The sequence below is a fragment of the Pyrus communis genome, chromosome 5 (assembly GCF_963583255.1).
Source record: "Pyrus communis chromosome 5, drPyrComm1.1, whole genome shotgun sequence".
NCBI classification, from domain to species: domain Eukaryota; kingdom Viridiplantae; phylum Streptophyta; class Magnoliopsida; order Rosales; family Rosaceae; genus Pyrus; species Pyrus communis.
In genome coordinates, this window is record NC_084807.1 from 20,036,371 (window position 1) to 20,050,100 (window position 13,730).

The 13,730-nt window shown below is 38.3% G+C and overlaps 3 protein-coding genes across 5 annotated transcripts; 2 read left to right on the forward strand and 1 right to left on the reverse strand.

Moving 5' to 3' along the window:
• The first annotated feature begins 570 nt into the window (after positions 1-570).
• On the forward strand, positions 571-3,566 carry LOC137735634 (uncharacterized). The gene is made up of 6 exons (XM_068475080.1): positions 571-1,119; positions 1,221-1,353; positions 1,611-1,731; positions 1,877-1,913; positions 2,196-2,475; positions 2,599-3,566. The coding sequence occupies exons 1-6, from the start codon at positions 901-903 to the stop codon at positions 2,688-2,690; spliced, it is 882 nt and encodes a 293-aa protein (XP_068331181.1). The 5' UTR covers positions 571-900; the 3' UTR covers positions 2,691-3,566.
• Positions 3,567-6,814: 3,248 nt separating this feature from the next.
• On the forward strand, positions 6,815-7,925 carry LOC137733255 (large ribosomal subunit protein P1-like). The gene is made up of 4 exons (XM_068472403.1): positions 6,815-6,904; positions 7,028-7,105; positions 7,383-7,595; positions 7,710-7,925. Exons 2-4 carry the CDS (start codon positions 7,037-7,039, stop codon positions 7,761-7,763), a joined length of 336 nt encoding a protein of 111 aa, XP_068328504.1. The 5' UTR covers positions 6,815-6,904; positions 7,028-7,036; the 3' UTR covers positions 7,764-7,925.
• Positions 7,926-8,310: 385 nt separating this feature from the next.
• LOC137733254 (granule-bound starch synthase 1, chloroplastic/amyloplastic-like) lies at positions 8,311-12,131 on the reverse strand. Of its 3 annotated transcripts, none has more exons than XM_068472402.1 (13): positions 11,794-12,131; positions 11,256-11,635; positions 10,932-11,012; positions 10,744-10,842; positions 10,553-10,642; positions 10,362-10,425; positions 10,059-10,269; positions 9,730-9,973; positions 9,461-9,637; positions 9,159-9,350; positions 8,992-9,078; positions 8,779-8,907; positions 8,311-8,695 (listed from the first exon to the last, which is right to left on the reverse strand). In XM_068472402.1, the coding sequence occupies exons 2-13, from the start codon at positions 11,610-11,612 to the stop codon at positions 8,579-8,581; spliced, it is 1,848 nt and encodes a 615-aa protein (XP_068328503.1). In that variant the 5' UTR covers positions 11,613-11,635; positions 11,794-12,131; the 3' UTR covers positions 8,311-8,578. The 3 variants fall into 3 exon arrangements, with proteins under 3 accessions (XP_068328503.1, XP_068328502.1, XP_068328501.1); XM_068472401.1 differs by having other exon boundaries at positions 11,761-12,131; XM_068472400.1 differs by having other exon boundaries at positions 11,742-12,130.
• Between the last annotated feature and the right edge of the window lie 1,599 nt (positions 12,132-13,730).

Genomic DNA, 13,730 nt, shown 5'->3' on the forward strand with positions numbered 1-13,730 from the left:
TTTTTCAGTTAGGAGAATAGCTGCAGCTTTAGAGAGAGAGAGAGACTCTCAAAGCAAAGGTATGTTATCTCCTCAGAGACCGAACCAAATGCCATAAACAGAGCAAGTAATATTAAGAGGGGGTGGAAACACAGAGAAAAGAGGAGAGAGAGAAGAAGAACAGGAAATATGGAAGGTTGAATACAGCGAAGCAATTGTTCATGCAGACCCACCCCCCACAATCCTACATTATTATTATTTTAATATTTATATTCTTATGGGTGTGTGTGTATATATATATATAATATTGCATATAGTTGAGAAAGAGAGAGAGAAAGTAGTGATACAGCAAGAAAGGCTGGTCCCTTGTCTCTGCTGGTCTTCCATATTTCCATTGGCCACCACCTTCACCGACCATTGTCGTGGGTTCCCACTGGCAGCTTTTTTGTCTTCTCCTTTCTTTTTTTTTCTTCCAATAATTTTAAAAATATTCAATATTTCTTTTTCTCCTCTTATATTTATTCTGACTCCGTTTTGGTGTTTTTGCATATAAAGATTTTGATGGGGTGGTAATATTTCTCTCTCTCTCTCTCTCTCTCTCTCTCTCTCTCTCTCTCTCCCCCCTCCCTTTTTCTTCCACCCTCAAACAGTAATGAAGAATCGGAGGTGTTGTGAAAAAGTGGCGGTTATAGAAGAAGAAGAAGAAGCAGTCTCATTCCAAAAAACCAGTCATTTCACAAAGAAGAAGAAGAACAAACAGAATCTCACCAACCGCACGAGTGTTTCTCTGTTTTCTTTGATGTGATCTTTCAAAAGAAACACAAAAGAAATTTGGGTTCTGGGTTTTTTTCTTCTTTTAAAAAAAAAAAAAATTAAAAATTTAATCTTTTTGTTTTTTTTGGGTATTTGATTTTGGTTTTGATGAATCAAGGAAGGCAAATTCAGATGGTGGGGGGAAGTAATTACATGAACAATCAAGGGCAATACAATGACACAACTTTTACCAAAATCTTTGTGGGAGGGTTGGCCTGGGAGACTCAAAGGGAAACCATGAGAAGGTATTTTGAACAGTTTGGGGAGATCTTGGAGGCTGTTGTGATCACAGATAAAAACACTGGAAGATCCAAGGGTTATGGATTTGTAAGCAAATCTCATTACTTTCTTTCTTGTGATTTTTCTGGGTTTTTCTGATCATAAAATTTGTGTTTCTTTGTTAATTAATGTTTGATTGCTTTGATTAGGTTACATTTAAGGATCCAGAGGCAGCCGTGAGGGCGTGCCAAAATCCATCCCCTGTGATTGATGGAAGGAGGGCAAACTGCAATCTCGCATTTCTTGGTGCACAAAAGACTCGCCCACCAATTCCTCTTCATGGTTTTTGCCTTTCTCATACTATAATTTTATTCTTTTCTTTTACCATTTCTTGAATCATTTTGTTCTCCAATGCGGAATAAATCTTCTGCGGGATGTGAGTGCCCGGTTGACCTACTGTATTGGTGGATCGAGTATTCACATCCCGCAGAAAATATTTCCATTCCTAAATGGGAATGTGGATCTAAAATGTGCTAGGGTTAGGAAACAAAGAAGAGAGACCCAATGTGTTTGTTGATTTTGTTATGGTAATGCTGCAGGTGCAGGAAGGTTTAGAGCAGCGCATAGGTTGGTGGCTCCACCAGCTGCTTATCATGGATCATCATCAACCTATTTCCCTCAACCCACTGGCCAATACACATTTCCTTATTCAGCTTATGGGTAAGCCTCAAATTCCCCAGAACAAAAACACATCCAAAACTTTCTTTGCTTCTCCTTATAATTTCCAAAACAATTTACATGATACGGGTTCACTGTGTACTTATATCTGATTTTTCTTTCCTTCTTTTTGGCTGTAAAATTACAGGTACACTGGATATTCACAAGATTCCATGTATCCCATGGTAAATTTTTTATTTACCATTTTTTAAAAAACAAACAATATTATTTATAGTTTTACAGTAAGGGAGAGAGGGTGTGTTTAACATTACAATTGGTAATAATGTGGTTCAAATTCATTTTTGGCGAAAATTGAACCTAAGATCTCTTACTTACAAGTAAAAAGGAATATCACTAAACCGTAGTACTAAATAACTTTAGCACTTTAAGTGGGTACATGAATTATCTATTTTTTCTTTGGTTTTTTCTTAAGCTGACTTTTGTGCAAAATGCATGTTATTGTGCAGAACTATTACGGTGTCTATGGCGGTGGTGGCCAACAATTCTCACCTTACTACACCACCACAACTGGAGGTGCATCTGGGCCAGCTGGAATTTACCAAAATGTCTACCCATTATATGCTCAATATGCTCAGAGTAGTAGCCAGGCTCATGCCCTTGGTGTCCAATATCCCCAAATGGTACAGTACCCTTATTTGCCTCAGCCCTATGGGTCCACCTCCACAGCTGGGATCCTCTCACTTCCTCCTCCTTCAATGCCAATCACCTCCTCCGCATCTACCCCAGGTAAAAACATTTTAACCATCTTCCTGCTAATATTCCAGCATAATTCGCTTGAGATATCGTGGTCGTGACACTCCAGAGATAAAGTATCTGGAGAATTTACAGTTTACATGCAAAATGTTACAGGTGCAACAACAGCAGCAACTGGGGTCACGTCAGCGGGGCCAAATGCCTTACAACCTTCTGGGGCAAATTCTGGGCAGAGTTCTGCAACTTAATATCCACAAAGCATCAAAACAATGTCAACTTTTCAAGACGAACCGCATTGATGGAAGGGAAGGGGAAAAATGCCATTAACAAAACCAGATTTTAAGCCATCATTTCAAAAGAGGTTCATGCTGCTGCAGATTAATCACATCAGCTGCTATCAGAATAGGGTAAAAGTGTTTCATCCAAGTGTCAGCATCCGCTTGGTTCTTCATTTGCTTCACTAACTTCTTCATCATCATCATCATCAAACATGTTCTTGGTTAGGACAATTAGGGGGAGTCTAGGTTATTTTTCAAGTTAGTTGGTAGAATTAGGGAAGGAATTAATTAATTAATTAATCATAAGTAATCATTAATTCATGTAATTGCATGAGGTGGAAGCTAAATATTGGGCTTTGGTTTCTGCCTCACAAGTCACAACACTAATTAGCAGTTGGATTCTGTGTCTGGGATCGCTGAGAGCATCCAATGACATATAAAGCCACCTCTGTTTATATTGTTAAAAGCAATCGGGTTTCAAAAGATTTGTTTTATGTCTTTGAAACACCAATTTGGTCAAAAGCTTGGGATAGCTTGATTGGCCATCTAAATTGTAACTTTTATTTTTTTTAATTTGGTCACTGTTTTTTCAGATAGGATGGATTAATTTGAAGAAATAGAAGATTGTCTTTCTGGTTATTTTGTTTTTTATTTACTATGATTCTTCTTTTGCACAATCAATCAATCACTTTTGAGGCTTTGAAGAATGTGCTTGGAATCCAAGGAGATCTCTCATTTTTTAGGCAATGCATGGTTTTGCATAATTAATTTAGTAATATAATACTTTTTGCATATTTGTACTATTATTTGTATCATATTTTTAATAAAAATAGACTCATAAACACATGTGCGTCTCATCTCTATAAAAAAAGATGATATAAATAATGATACAATTACGTGGTGAGAGTAGTATTTTTATAATTAATTTGATTTGGTTTTGAGATGCAAAATTGAATTACTTGTCTCAAATTACATGAACATGCTTCAATATTGAAGAAGAAAGTACCAGTAAGTAGTAGGGGAATTTCTCCACTTGCTACCTGAATTTTTACTTTGTGACAAAAGAAATTAAAGCAATGTATTACTGTTTAACTTTAATGAGAGAAGATATTTGTCATCGAATTTATTATCTTATCTTAAATTCTTAATTGATTGTATAAAGTCTTAATAATTCATTTATAATTTTTTGACAAAAAGGAAAAAAAGGAAAGTCAACTTGTACCATTATCTAGAGCCACTTCTCTCTCTCTCTCTCTCTCTCCTCTTTTTCTCTTCTCCCTTTCCTTGTCCTTTCCGTCAATTTCTCTCTAACCACTCATATTCCATCTCTTCGTTATTTTTTGTTTTTCCCTTCAGACTCTCCCTATGTCACTTCTTAGGCCATTTCCAACCGAATAAGAGTTAAAGTGCTCTATTTAGCCCTATAGTCCTCTAAGAAATTATATTTTATTAAACAATGTCAGGCCATATTTCATACCACCTCCAACAGTGGGGACCAAAGAACCATAAGACAAACATATCCCTACGACAAAAAACCATCTCCAACCAAGGGAGCCAAAGGGTCATAAAACAAACATAATTTATTATTTCAATTTAAAGACTACAACATCTTAAATTTAAAAACTACACCTTAAATTTAAAGATTATAATCATCATCATCATCCGCCATTGTAGGAGTATAGTCGGATGTAAACAACCCTCGTCGGGCCATAATTTCCCTCTTTCTCCAATCAAAATATGCCTAGCTCATTGAAGTATAATCCGAAGTGTTCCTTTGCAAGTTCCTATCATCCATCTCTTCTTGTATTTGTTTTGCTCATTCTTCGTGCCTACAGTTCCTTTCTTCCACGGCAAAGGCATTTTGATCTGCCATTAATCGCAATGAGGCCACCATTTCCTATTGAAAGGTGTAATCATCCTTTGCCTTGTCATTTTCCTTTAATTTTCGAGCCTTATTTCATCCCGTAGCCCTAGGTATGGAACCTTCACCTAGAGACAAATTTTCTACCGTTGTCCATGTTCATCCCCATCTGCATTTGAGGAAACATTTCCAAACACCGGCGTAAGACCAACTCTTTGCTGAGGTGGATCTTCAAATAACACCCACCCTTTACAAATTTCTCAACAACCGTGATGACTAAAGGGTTTTGAGTTGTCCTCCCATATACAATTCCTCCGCTTGACGTATCTACAAAATATAATTACAAAAATTAAAAGAAATTAATTTATGAAATTAAATGTAATATAATTAAATATTTAAATTAACTTGTGAAAACACTTACTTCGTCGTAGTAATTGGCTCCGCTTTCATGTTTGCCTTCGACCTTTACCATTGCTTGATGCAATTTATTCAAACTTAGATGAAGATGTTTTTTCCATCTTGAAGAACAACTCTCGTGGTTTCGGGAATTCGGTGGAGTGGTGTCTTCGTAGAACTCATAGTACTTTTCGGACGAGTCCAAACACCTTCACTTGTTTGAGAATTCCCCCTCATACTATCTTCCAATACCCATCTATAAGCCCTGCAAAGAGCTTCATCTTCTTTTCGGGTCCAAGCCCTACATTTCATTGTAGATGTGGCCATTTGAAAATTATTGAAAAAATTGAAGGAAAAATTATTGAAAGAGGTAAGAGAATAGAATGTGAAGAATTGAAATAAAATGAAGTAAGATAGTATAGAATGATGAAAATTAGGTGATAAATGGTGTAGGAATGGCTTAGGTATTTATACGAAAAAAATTGTCTTAAAAAAAAAAAAAAATTTCAAATCCAACGGTAACCTGGTGTCAACATGATGTTAGCTAATAGACACTACTCCGCCATTTAGCCCTATAAACCTTTGGCTGGGTTGGTTGGAGATGGCCTTACTCTGCCATTTCAAATCTCATCAACCATTCGAGGCTTGTCGTCCTTGATCTCATCAGCTCCATCATCCCATATCTCATTGACTTCGTTGTTGTTGTCACAATGAATAGTCACTACTCCATCATCTTAGAATTGATCGCTCAATCGTTGATGTATCCACAATTCGCGACCCAAACAGTGTGTGGAGGAAGAACATAAATAATAATTGTTTATGTATAGCTAGCTTGCGAATATCTCTTTCCTCATCGCCAAATCTAGCAAGAAATTGCTCACAATGTCAAAGCAGAGAGGCATATAGCGAGTAATAGCATGTTGGAACTTGTGATGTTTTGTTAAAATGCCCAAACAACCTCATTTAGCAAGGCTGTTAGAGATGCTTTTAAGCCTCATTTGTTATATAGAATTAAATTGAAATAGTTAGCTCACCACATTCAATCTACATTAACTATCAATATATCATATCGAAATTTTGATTAGCTGTCTATATGCTTGTCAATAAAAATATAACTAGTAATTGATTGATGACATGAGATCATTCCAGGCCGGCTTGGAATTGTTGTGCTTTTTTAACAAATTGTTTCTATTGTGTTTTAAAAATAACCAGTTGCAAAATAAAGCAGCTGGGTGTTTGATAAATTGTATTTTTAAAAATGCTGTGAGCATGAAAAGCAGTGTCCAAAAGGATAATGTATGTCATTGTTTAAAATTAATGATCTTATTTCATGAATTACAAATATTCTAAAGGTTCAACTTTGCTTTTTATTAAAGCTGATGTCTGAAGGCTATTACTTTTAAAGTGAAGCAGTTTTTGGTTAAAAAAAAAAAAAAAACAATACCAAACTGGACATCCATTGGACAAGCCAACTAATTGACAGTTTAACTTCCAATTTTCCCCTTTTCCTTGTAGATGAGCCCAAATTTTATTTTATTTTTAACTAGTAGAACTTATTTTTAGGAGGAATGTTTTTGCTAGGTCTAAGGGACTTTCAATTCATTCTACAAATTGAATCTCTTTTTCTTTTCTTTTTCTTTCTCAGAACTTGGGTGTCCAAATATCATTTTGGGGTCTCCATAAAATCACCCATAGTCCAAACTCCAGTGGATGAATGGGCTTTGACCACCAAAAGAAAATGAGAACTGGGCTTTCTGGGCCCTGAGCCCACTACTGCGCTTCCAAAAAAAGCCGGCGAGGCCATTGTTGCGCACCTTTAAATGCCCTGCCTCGCTAGAAAATCAGAAACCCTAGACGAGAAAGTGTTGAGGTTTTGCAGCCGCGCAGCTCTCTACCACCCGTCAGTCTCAGATCTCATCTCCCTCAGGTGACTCTCTCTCTCTCTCTCTCTCTCTCTCTCTCTCTCCTGTTAGCATAGACTGCAAACTCTTATGAGTATGTTTTCCATGGCAAAATTAATAATTATGGGCTTTGTTGTTGTTCGTTATAGCGAAAAACGATGTCGATTTCAGAGATTGCTTGCACCTATGCCGCCCTAATCCTGCACGATGATGGCATCCCCATCACTGTATCCTTTTTTCCATTTTTTTTTTCACATATTCGTTTTTATTATTTATTAGTTTGTTTTTTAGCTTTTTATTTTTATTTTTATTTTTATGATTTGCTATTAATGTTTATGCTGCAATTGTTAAACTTTTGTGTTCATGTTTCTTTCTATAGATTAATGTTGGTTTGATTTAGTTTTGTTTATTTGTGTTATTTTAAGTTAATGGGTTAGATTAAATAGAAATTTAGAAATGTTGTTTTTGGAAGCTGTGATTCTCCTTAATATTGGTTTGTAATAGGCTGAGAAGATTGCAACAGTGGTGAAATCTGCTAATATCACTGTTGAGTCTTACTGGCCTGGCTTGTTCGCCAAGCTCGCCGAGAAGAGGAACATTGAAGATCTCATCCTGAATGTTGGCGCTGGTGGCGGCGGCGGTGCTGTTGCCGTTGCTGCTCCAGGTGCCGGTGGGGCTGCCCCAGCTGCCGCTGCTCCTGCAGTAGAGGAGAAGAAGGTATTGGGCCATTTCCATCATTTTTCGTCGACCTGAGTTTGTTGAAACTGTTTTGGTTTGTAAGTGTTGGGTTATCTGATCTGCTCGTTTTGGTTTCGAATTTGATTTTTACAGGAAGAACCCAAGGAGGAGAGTGATGACGATATGGGATTCAGCTTGTTCGATTAGGAGCTCCTTTCAGCAAAGATGTAATCCATTCTTCTGTTTGATGGTTTTTAGTACTTTGAGATTAGTTACCGTATCAATCTAGTAGGGGGTGTCTTTCTTTTTGGCTTATGATATGTAGTGCTAATGGATAAATTGTTAAAAGGCTCCTGGTTTTCTGCCGAACGAGTCCTATTTGTGAACATCTTATGTTTGAATTTCTTGATATAAACGTTTGTTGCTCTTTTGATCTTGAAAAAATTGTTTGCGATGGTTTTATCTTCCGTTTGATGTGCAATACATGCTTCGAAACATGATCACGAGCTCTGTGTTGGTTGCATAACTCTCGTTAGAATGTTTCAGTCTTGTTTACATTGATTGATTGGCCATTGCCCAAATTGGTTTTAGGGCATAGGAAGGCTGTTAACACTTTCATTGTGTTCGTGTTTTCCTGACCGAACCGAACTCTTCGGTTATATTTTCCGCATTCAATACTTGAGTTGCTGTGAATTTCCCGGCTTGATGTGTGTTTTGCTAACGGAAATTTCTTATTATCGAAAGAAATTTCATATTATCGAACTGCAATGTTATGATAAATGTATGTGAAAATATACATCGAAGAAAAGACAATCGAATACAAATCTGCAATTGGTTTCGTTAGATCTGTAGCCGGTACGGCCCACCACGGGTGTCCTATGATACGCAAATTGCTAAACATATGCCCTCACGCATTGTGTTGCTTGTAAATGAGTACACACAAGACGGTCAGTTAGGGCGCGCAGCAGATTTCTTCTGTGTTTCTTCACAAAACCGATCAACTGCTCGTTAACTCGTGTTTCTCATGGCGTTGCGACATTTTCCTTTGCGAGCGGTGCAATTTCCTCACCCTCAATCCCAGGTTTGCTGTTGGCGACACCCAAACTCAGCAGCACTTCCTCCCACTTCTTAGCAGGTCCCTGCGCAGTTGCGATTCAAAGGATTTAGGAATGCAAGAATGCGACTAATTGTAAATGGATTGTGCGTGGCGCAATGTCTTTACCTTCCACGAGAGATCTTGAGCCATGCAGTTGCTTATGATCTCAGTAAAAGCTGGAGTTCCATAAGTTCCGAGGGCTCTTGAGACGGTTGTAGCGATTGCTTGTACATCCGCTGGATCAACAACTTCGCACTGAAACATCAATTTCCGAAACTTGAGCTCACGCGAAAGTATAAAAGATTGTGTAAAACTAGAGGGAAGAAACTTAAGTATTACTTCCACATTGAAGGCTCCCATATGAAATCCAGTGAATCCTTCTTTAACAGTGTCTACCAACCCGCCGGTTGACGCAACAATGGGCACCTGCAGAAGCGTAGCAGCGATTCAGTACTAAGGCAAGAAGTACCTTCGGACGTAGAACTTGCTTGAGGAAGGGATCTTACAGTTCCATAACGCATGGCGTGCAACTGGATGAGACCACATGGCTCGAATCTGCTTGGAACCAACATGAAATCAGCTCCTGCCGTGATCATATGGGCCAGAGGGACATTGAATTTCGCTATTCCTCTGGCTTTGTCTGGGTATTCCGTTTCCAGCTGTTCAAGCTGCTTCTCCATTGGCTTTTTGCCAGTCCCCTGAGGAAATTGCAGAATGCAGATCAGTATGATATACAGATAGGTTTTGGTGGCATGACAAACAGATACGCAATGTAAGGCGAGGAACAACTTCCATGTCCGGTACGTACGAGGACTATAATCTGAACATTCTCTTTGATAAAATGGGGAATGGCTTCTATGAGAATGTCCGAACCCTTCTGCTCTTCAAGCCTACCAATGAAACCTATGACAGGGATGTCTCTATCCACCGGCAGTCCGACTTCTGCTTGGAGGGCTTCTTTCAAAAGAGGCTTTGCATCAGCCACCTAAGCAAGTCAAATTTAAAGAGTCATTGCCAAACGAATCAAAGAATTTGCATGCAGTGCGGTTATGGAAGTTGTACGATGAGTATTCTTACAGTTGAAGCATCATATTTGACAGTTGTATACTTGTCAGTTAAGGGATTCCATTCCTGGACGTCCATGCCATTCACAATTCCTTGAATTCCAGTTTTCCGAATAATGTTATCCAATTCGACTCCTTTCTCAACTGAAGAAACAAGTTCTTCAGCGTAGTATGGGCTAACAGTCAAGACCTTGTCTGATTCCAAGATTCCGGCTTTCATCCAGTTAATTTTCCTCCCCTTCACGGGTTTGTCATACCTGTGGAATTGAACCAATCATACTCAACCTTCAGTCAGATAACGCTCTGCGGTCTACGCTATTTAAAAATTGCGAAGAAACTTACCCATCAACGAAATCAAACGAGCTCTTGAATTCATTGGGCAGATTGAGGAGTGCGAAGTCCGCGAAAGCAAATCTGCCTTGGTAAGCAATGTTGTGAATGCAAAAGGCTACTTTGGCGGTCTTGTATACGCCTTTAGGTTTGTATATGGCTTTCAGGTAGCACGGAAGCAGGGCAGTATGCCAATCGTTGGCAACGAAAACAACTTCTTCCCCTGCACACAGAAATGTCGTACTACCAATTAACGCGTAAAAGATTTAGTAAAGGTGGTGTAGGTTAAAAGAATTGGAGATGAGTTTTGCCTACCATATGGTCCAGAAAAATATTTGCTGCTGTTTAAATTCAGCACTCTTGGTGCTACTAGAGCTGCCTAAAATATACAATCAGAAGATGCACAAATTAACATTTATACTAAACATTTGATAACAGATTGGCAATAACATGTGTTATTTACGCTAGTTAACGAAAATAGACAAATGAGGGTGGAGATTACTAACCTGGCATAGAAGGCTGAACCTAAGTTGGTTGTCCTTGAAATCGACTCCAGCAGTCGGACCATAAATTTTGGATGCAGTTTTCCCCCATACCTTAACAACCAATCACAAAAAGCAGATAAGAAATTGAGGTTTCTTCCTTGTCATGCTATTTCAAAAACATTGGAAAGATCAGTGAAAATATATGACCAAACCTTCTCGAGAAACAGCGGGTGATCCACGAAAACACGATCAACTCCTCGTTTGTAGCAGTGAAAAAATCGAACTGTTTCGGTATTATCTCCCACTTTAAGCTACACAGATAGGAATAAATCATTTGAACAACCAAAAATTCATTCATTGTCCTATTTCAATGATGATCAAGGTTATATGTTGCACACACCTCAACTGTGACTTCGGTATCCCATGCATCTTTGTACTGATCATAACGTGGAGAAATCGTCATCACTCGATGCCCATTTGCCTGAAGAAGGATCAATTTAGTTACCAAAATTCATGTTCATAGGTCAAAACAAGAAATCGTTACTGAAATATACGCAAACATAACCGGTTACAAACTTTTAATCAAAAACAAAACTCGCTGGACACTACGCTGACAATAAATGGGAACTAAACCATTGCTTGTATAAAGTTCATTGTCTGTTTAGTATCGTCCGCTTCTATTTGTGCGGATTAACTACAAATCAAGAGAGGAAGCAAAGCTTACAGCCATAGCCGGTGGGAGGCCTCCAAGAACATCACCGAGTCCACCAGTTTTACTCCATGGACCAACCTCAGTTCCCAGAAACACTAAATTCATCCCACTTCCACAAACAATGACTCCTGAAGTCTTCCTAGTGCTGTTGACGGTTTTGCCCCTCGTTTGCCTTGCAACTGAGTTGGGCATGATTCTGACTCGGAGCTCGTCCGCCGAGTTCAAAGCTCTCAACCCATTGTGAGTCAGGGTCTGTTTTCCAAAACACATTTTCTTAAATCCGGTTTTCGGGTCTGATCCGGACGACACAGCGCCATAGCTGACATGGGAACTTGTGGAGGCAAAGCTTGAAGCAGAGATAGTTGCCATCAACTTTGTAATTCTATTATGTTCTGCAAAACAGTAAAACACAAAAGATTATCAAATCGTAATAAGATCAACTCGGGATTGCTTCTGAAACGGCTAAAAGTGCTTTTTGACAATCGAAAGTGATTCTACCTATGTTTGGCAGTCAAACCTTAAAGCGTTTCTGGATCGTAGAAGAACCTACTTCCTACGGAAGCAGTTGAGCTCCTCACAGCAAGCTGCCGATGGATGCTTCTTTCTTGTGCGGTGAAGGCTGCAGTGCAAATAGCTGTGGTTTTAAGCAGTGAAGCAGGAGGGTGAAACTGTAATTTCGAGTTTGCAGAAGGCGACTAAAAGGTGTTTGGTGGAGGGGTTTGCAGTGCCAAGAACCTCAAGATTCATTAGCGGTGTGTGTAATCCGCAGCAGAATATGCCCAAACAAATTCTCATGTGCAAATTGCTCTCTCATAGTCACCTTGGGGTCTTTTGGACTAATGTCCAAGAACAAGAGGAGGAAAGAGCTTCCTGTAGTCTTGTCTCGTATCCCAGATTCTCAATCCTAGGCTGCCTACCCTACCTTGAGACTTCTAGTATGTCTTAGGATGATAATTTTAACCGCTAAACCGGATAATCGTGGATAATCGTCAGAATGAATTAGATTTGGATATGAAAATTTGGATAAAATTTGGATATGGAGAAAAATGGTGAATATTATTCGATTATGATTTTGGATATGGTTATAAAGGTCTCCAATCCATATCCGTCCCCGAATTCGAACCGAATAATATATAATATAATTATTCATAATATTAAAGTATTGAAATATATATATAAATACACACACGTATGTATATTCATTATTCGCCAAATCCCTTACTTTGAGTGCAAATACAAAAATTGCATTATGTGAGTTGCATTTTGTGAGAAAGTTCATAAGTTTTAATATGAATCAAAATCTATGATAATTCAATGGTACTTATTGAAAATATCAAAGATCAGTCAACATTATCAATGTTTAAAAGGAAAACTAATGAAAAAATGGTATGAAAACTTTGAATTTTAACGATAAAGACAAAATAAAGGATAAAGTGAATAGTACCAGGTTTGACTTTTTAGTGTAAAAATGTGATTTTTCGTTAAAGTGAACAGTACTGCGGGCTTTCGTTAAAACTCCCATGTTTAAATTAATATTTACTAAATTATCATGCGTTAAATCGAACAAATATATTTTTTGTATTGATAAAGATAGATATAACCGTGAACCAATGAGAACCCGTTATCCAGTGGGTATAGTTATGGATAATACGCGATGGTTAATTTACGGTTTTGGATATGGTTAATTTTCGTAATTATAGAGATAGATATAGCATTTTCGTCCTCAAATCGAATCGTTGTCATACCTAAGACCTCTAGTCAACAACCAGGAGGATCCTCGCCAAATGCTGATTCTACACCTTGAAGCAAGCAACTTTGTGAAGAAAATTAAGTATAAGCAAGGTTTTTTTGGAACAGCTTGTTATGTTTAGAGAATAACTAGCTAATTTATTTAGCTAACAAAATGTGACAAGAGAAAGAGACTCTAAATAATATTCACAATCACAAATCATTCAAATTACTAATATCTTTGTTGAATTAAAATTCATTTTTATATGTGACCTTAGAGCAGTTCCACCAGAGGTGGAATAGCCCAGCACCCAGTCAAAAAACCAGGCTGGCACCCTGTCCATTCACTCCAGCCCAGCAACTTGCCTAGCACCCAGCCCAAAATTGACTAACCAAGGAGCCGGCTTATTTGCCTGGCGCGTGTAGCTTACTCGCGAGTGGGCACAAGTAGGGGGCAAAGGTGCAGGCGGCGGGCCCCACTGTTAGCCCACTTGTGCTTCACCCGAAGGAGGCGACGTGGCCCTCTCAATGCCGTTGGATTTCCAACGGTAAAAAAATGTGAATTTGACTTTTAAAATGGACCGTCCGATCACAGATCAACGGTTCACGTTTTTTTCACCAAAAATAAAAATAAAAAAAATAAAAAAAAGGCCCAACGGTCAGAATTATGATCGTTGGCCACGTGGCAGCGTCTTAACTCTTGGATTTGAATATTTTTCAAATCCAACGGTCTAGATTAATTAACTATATTAAAATTTA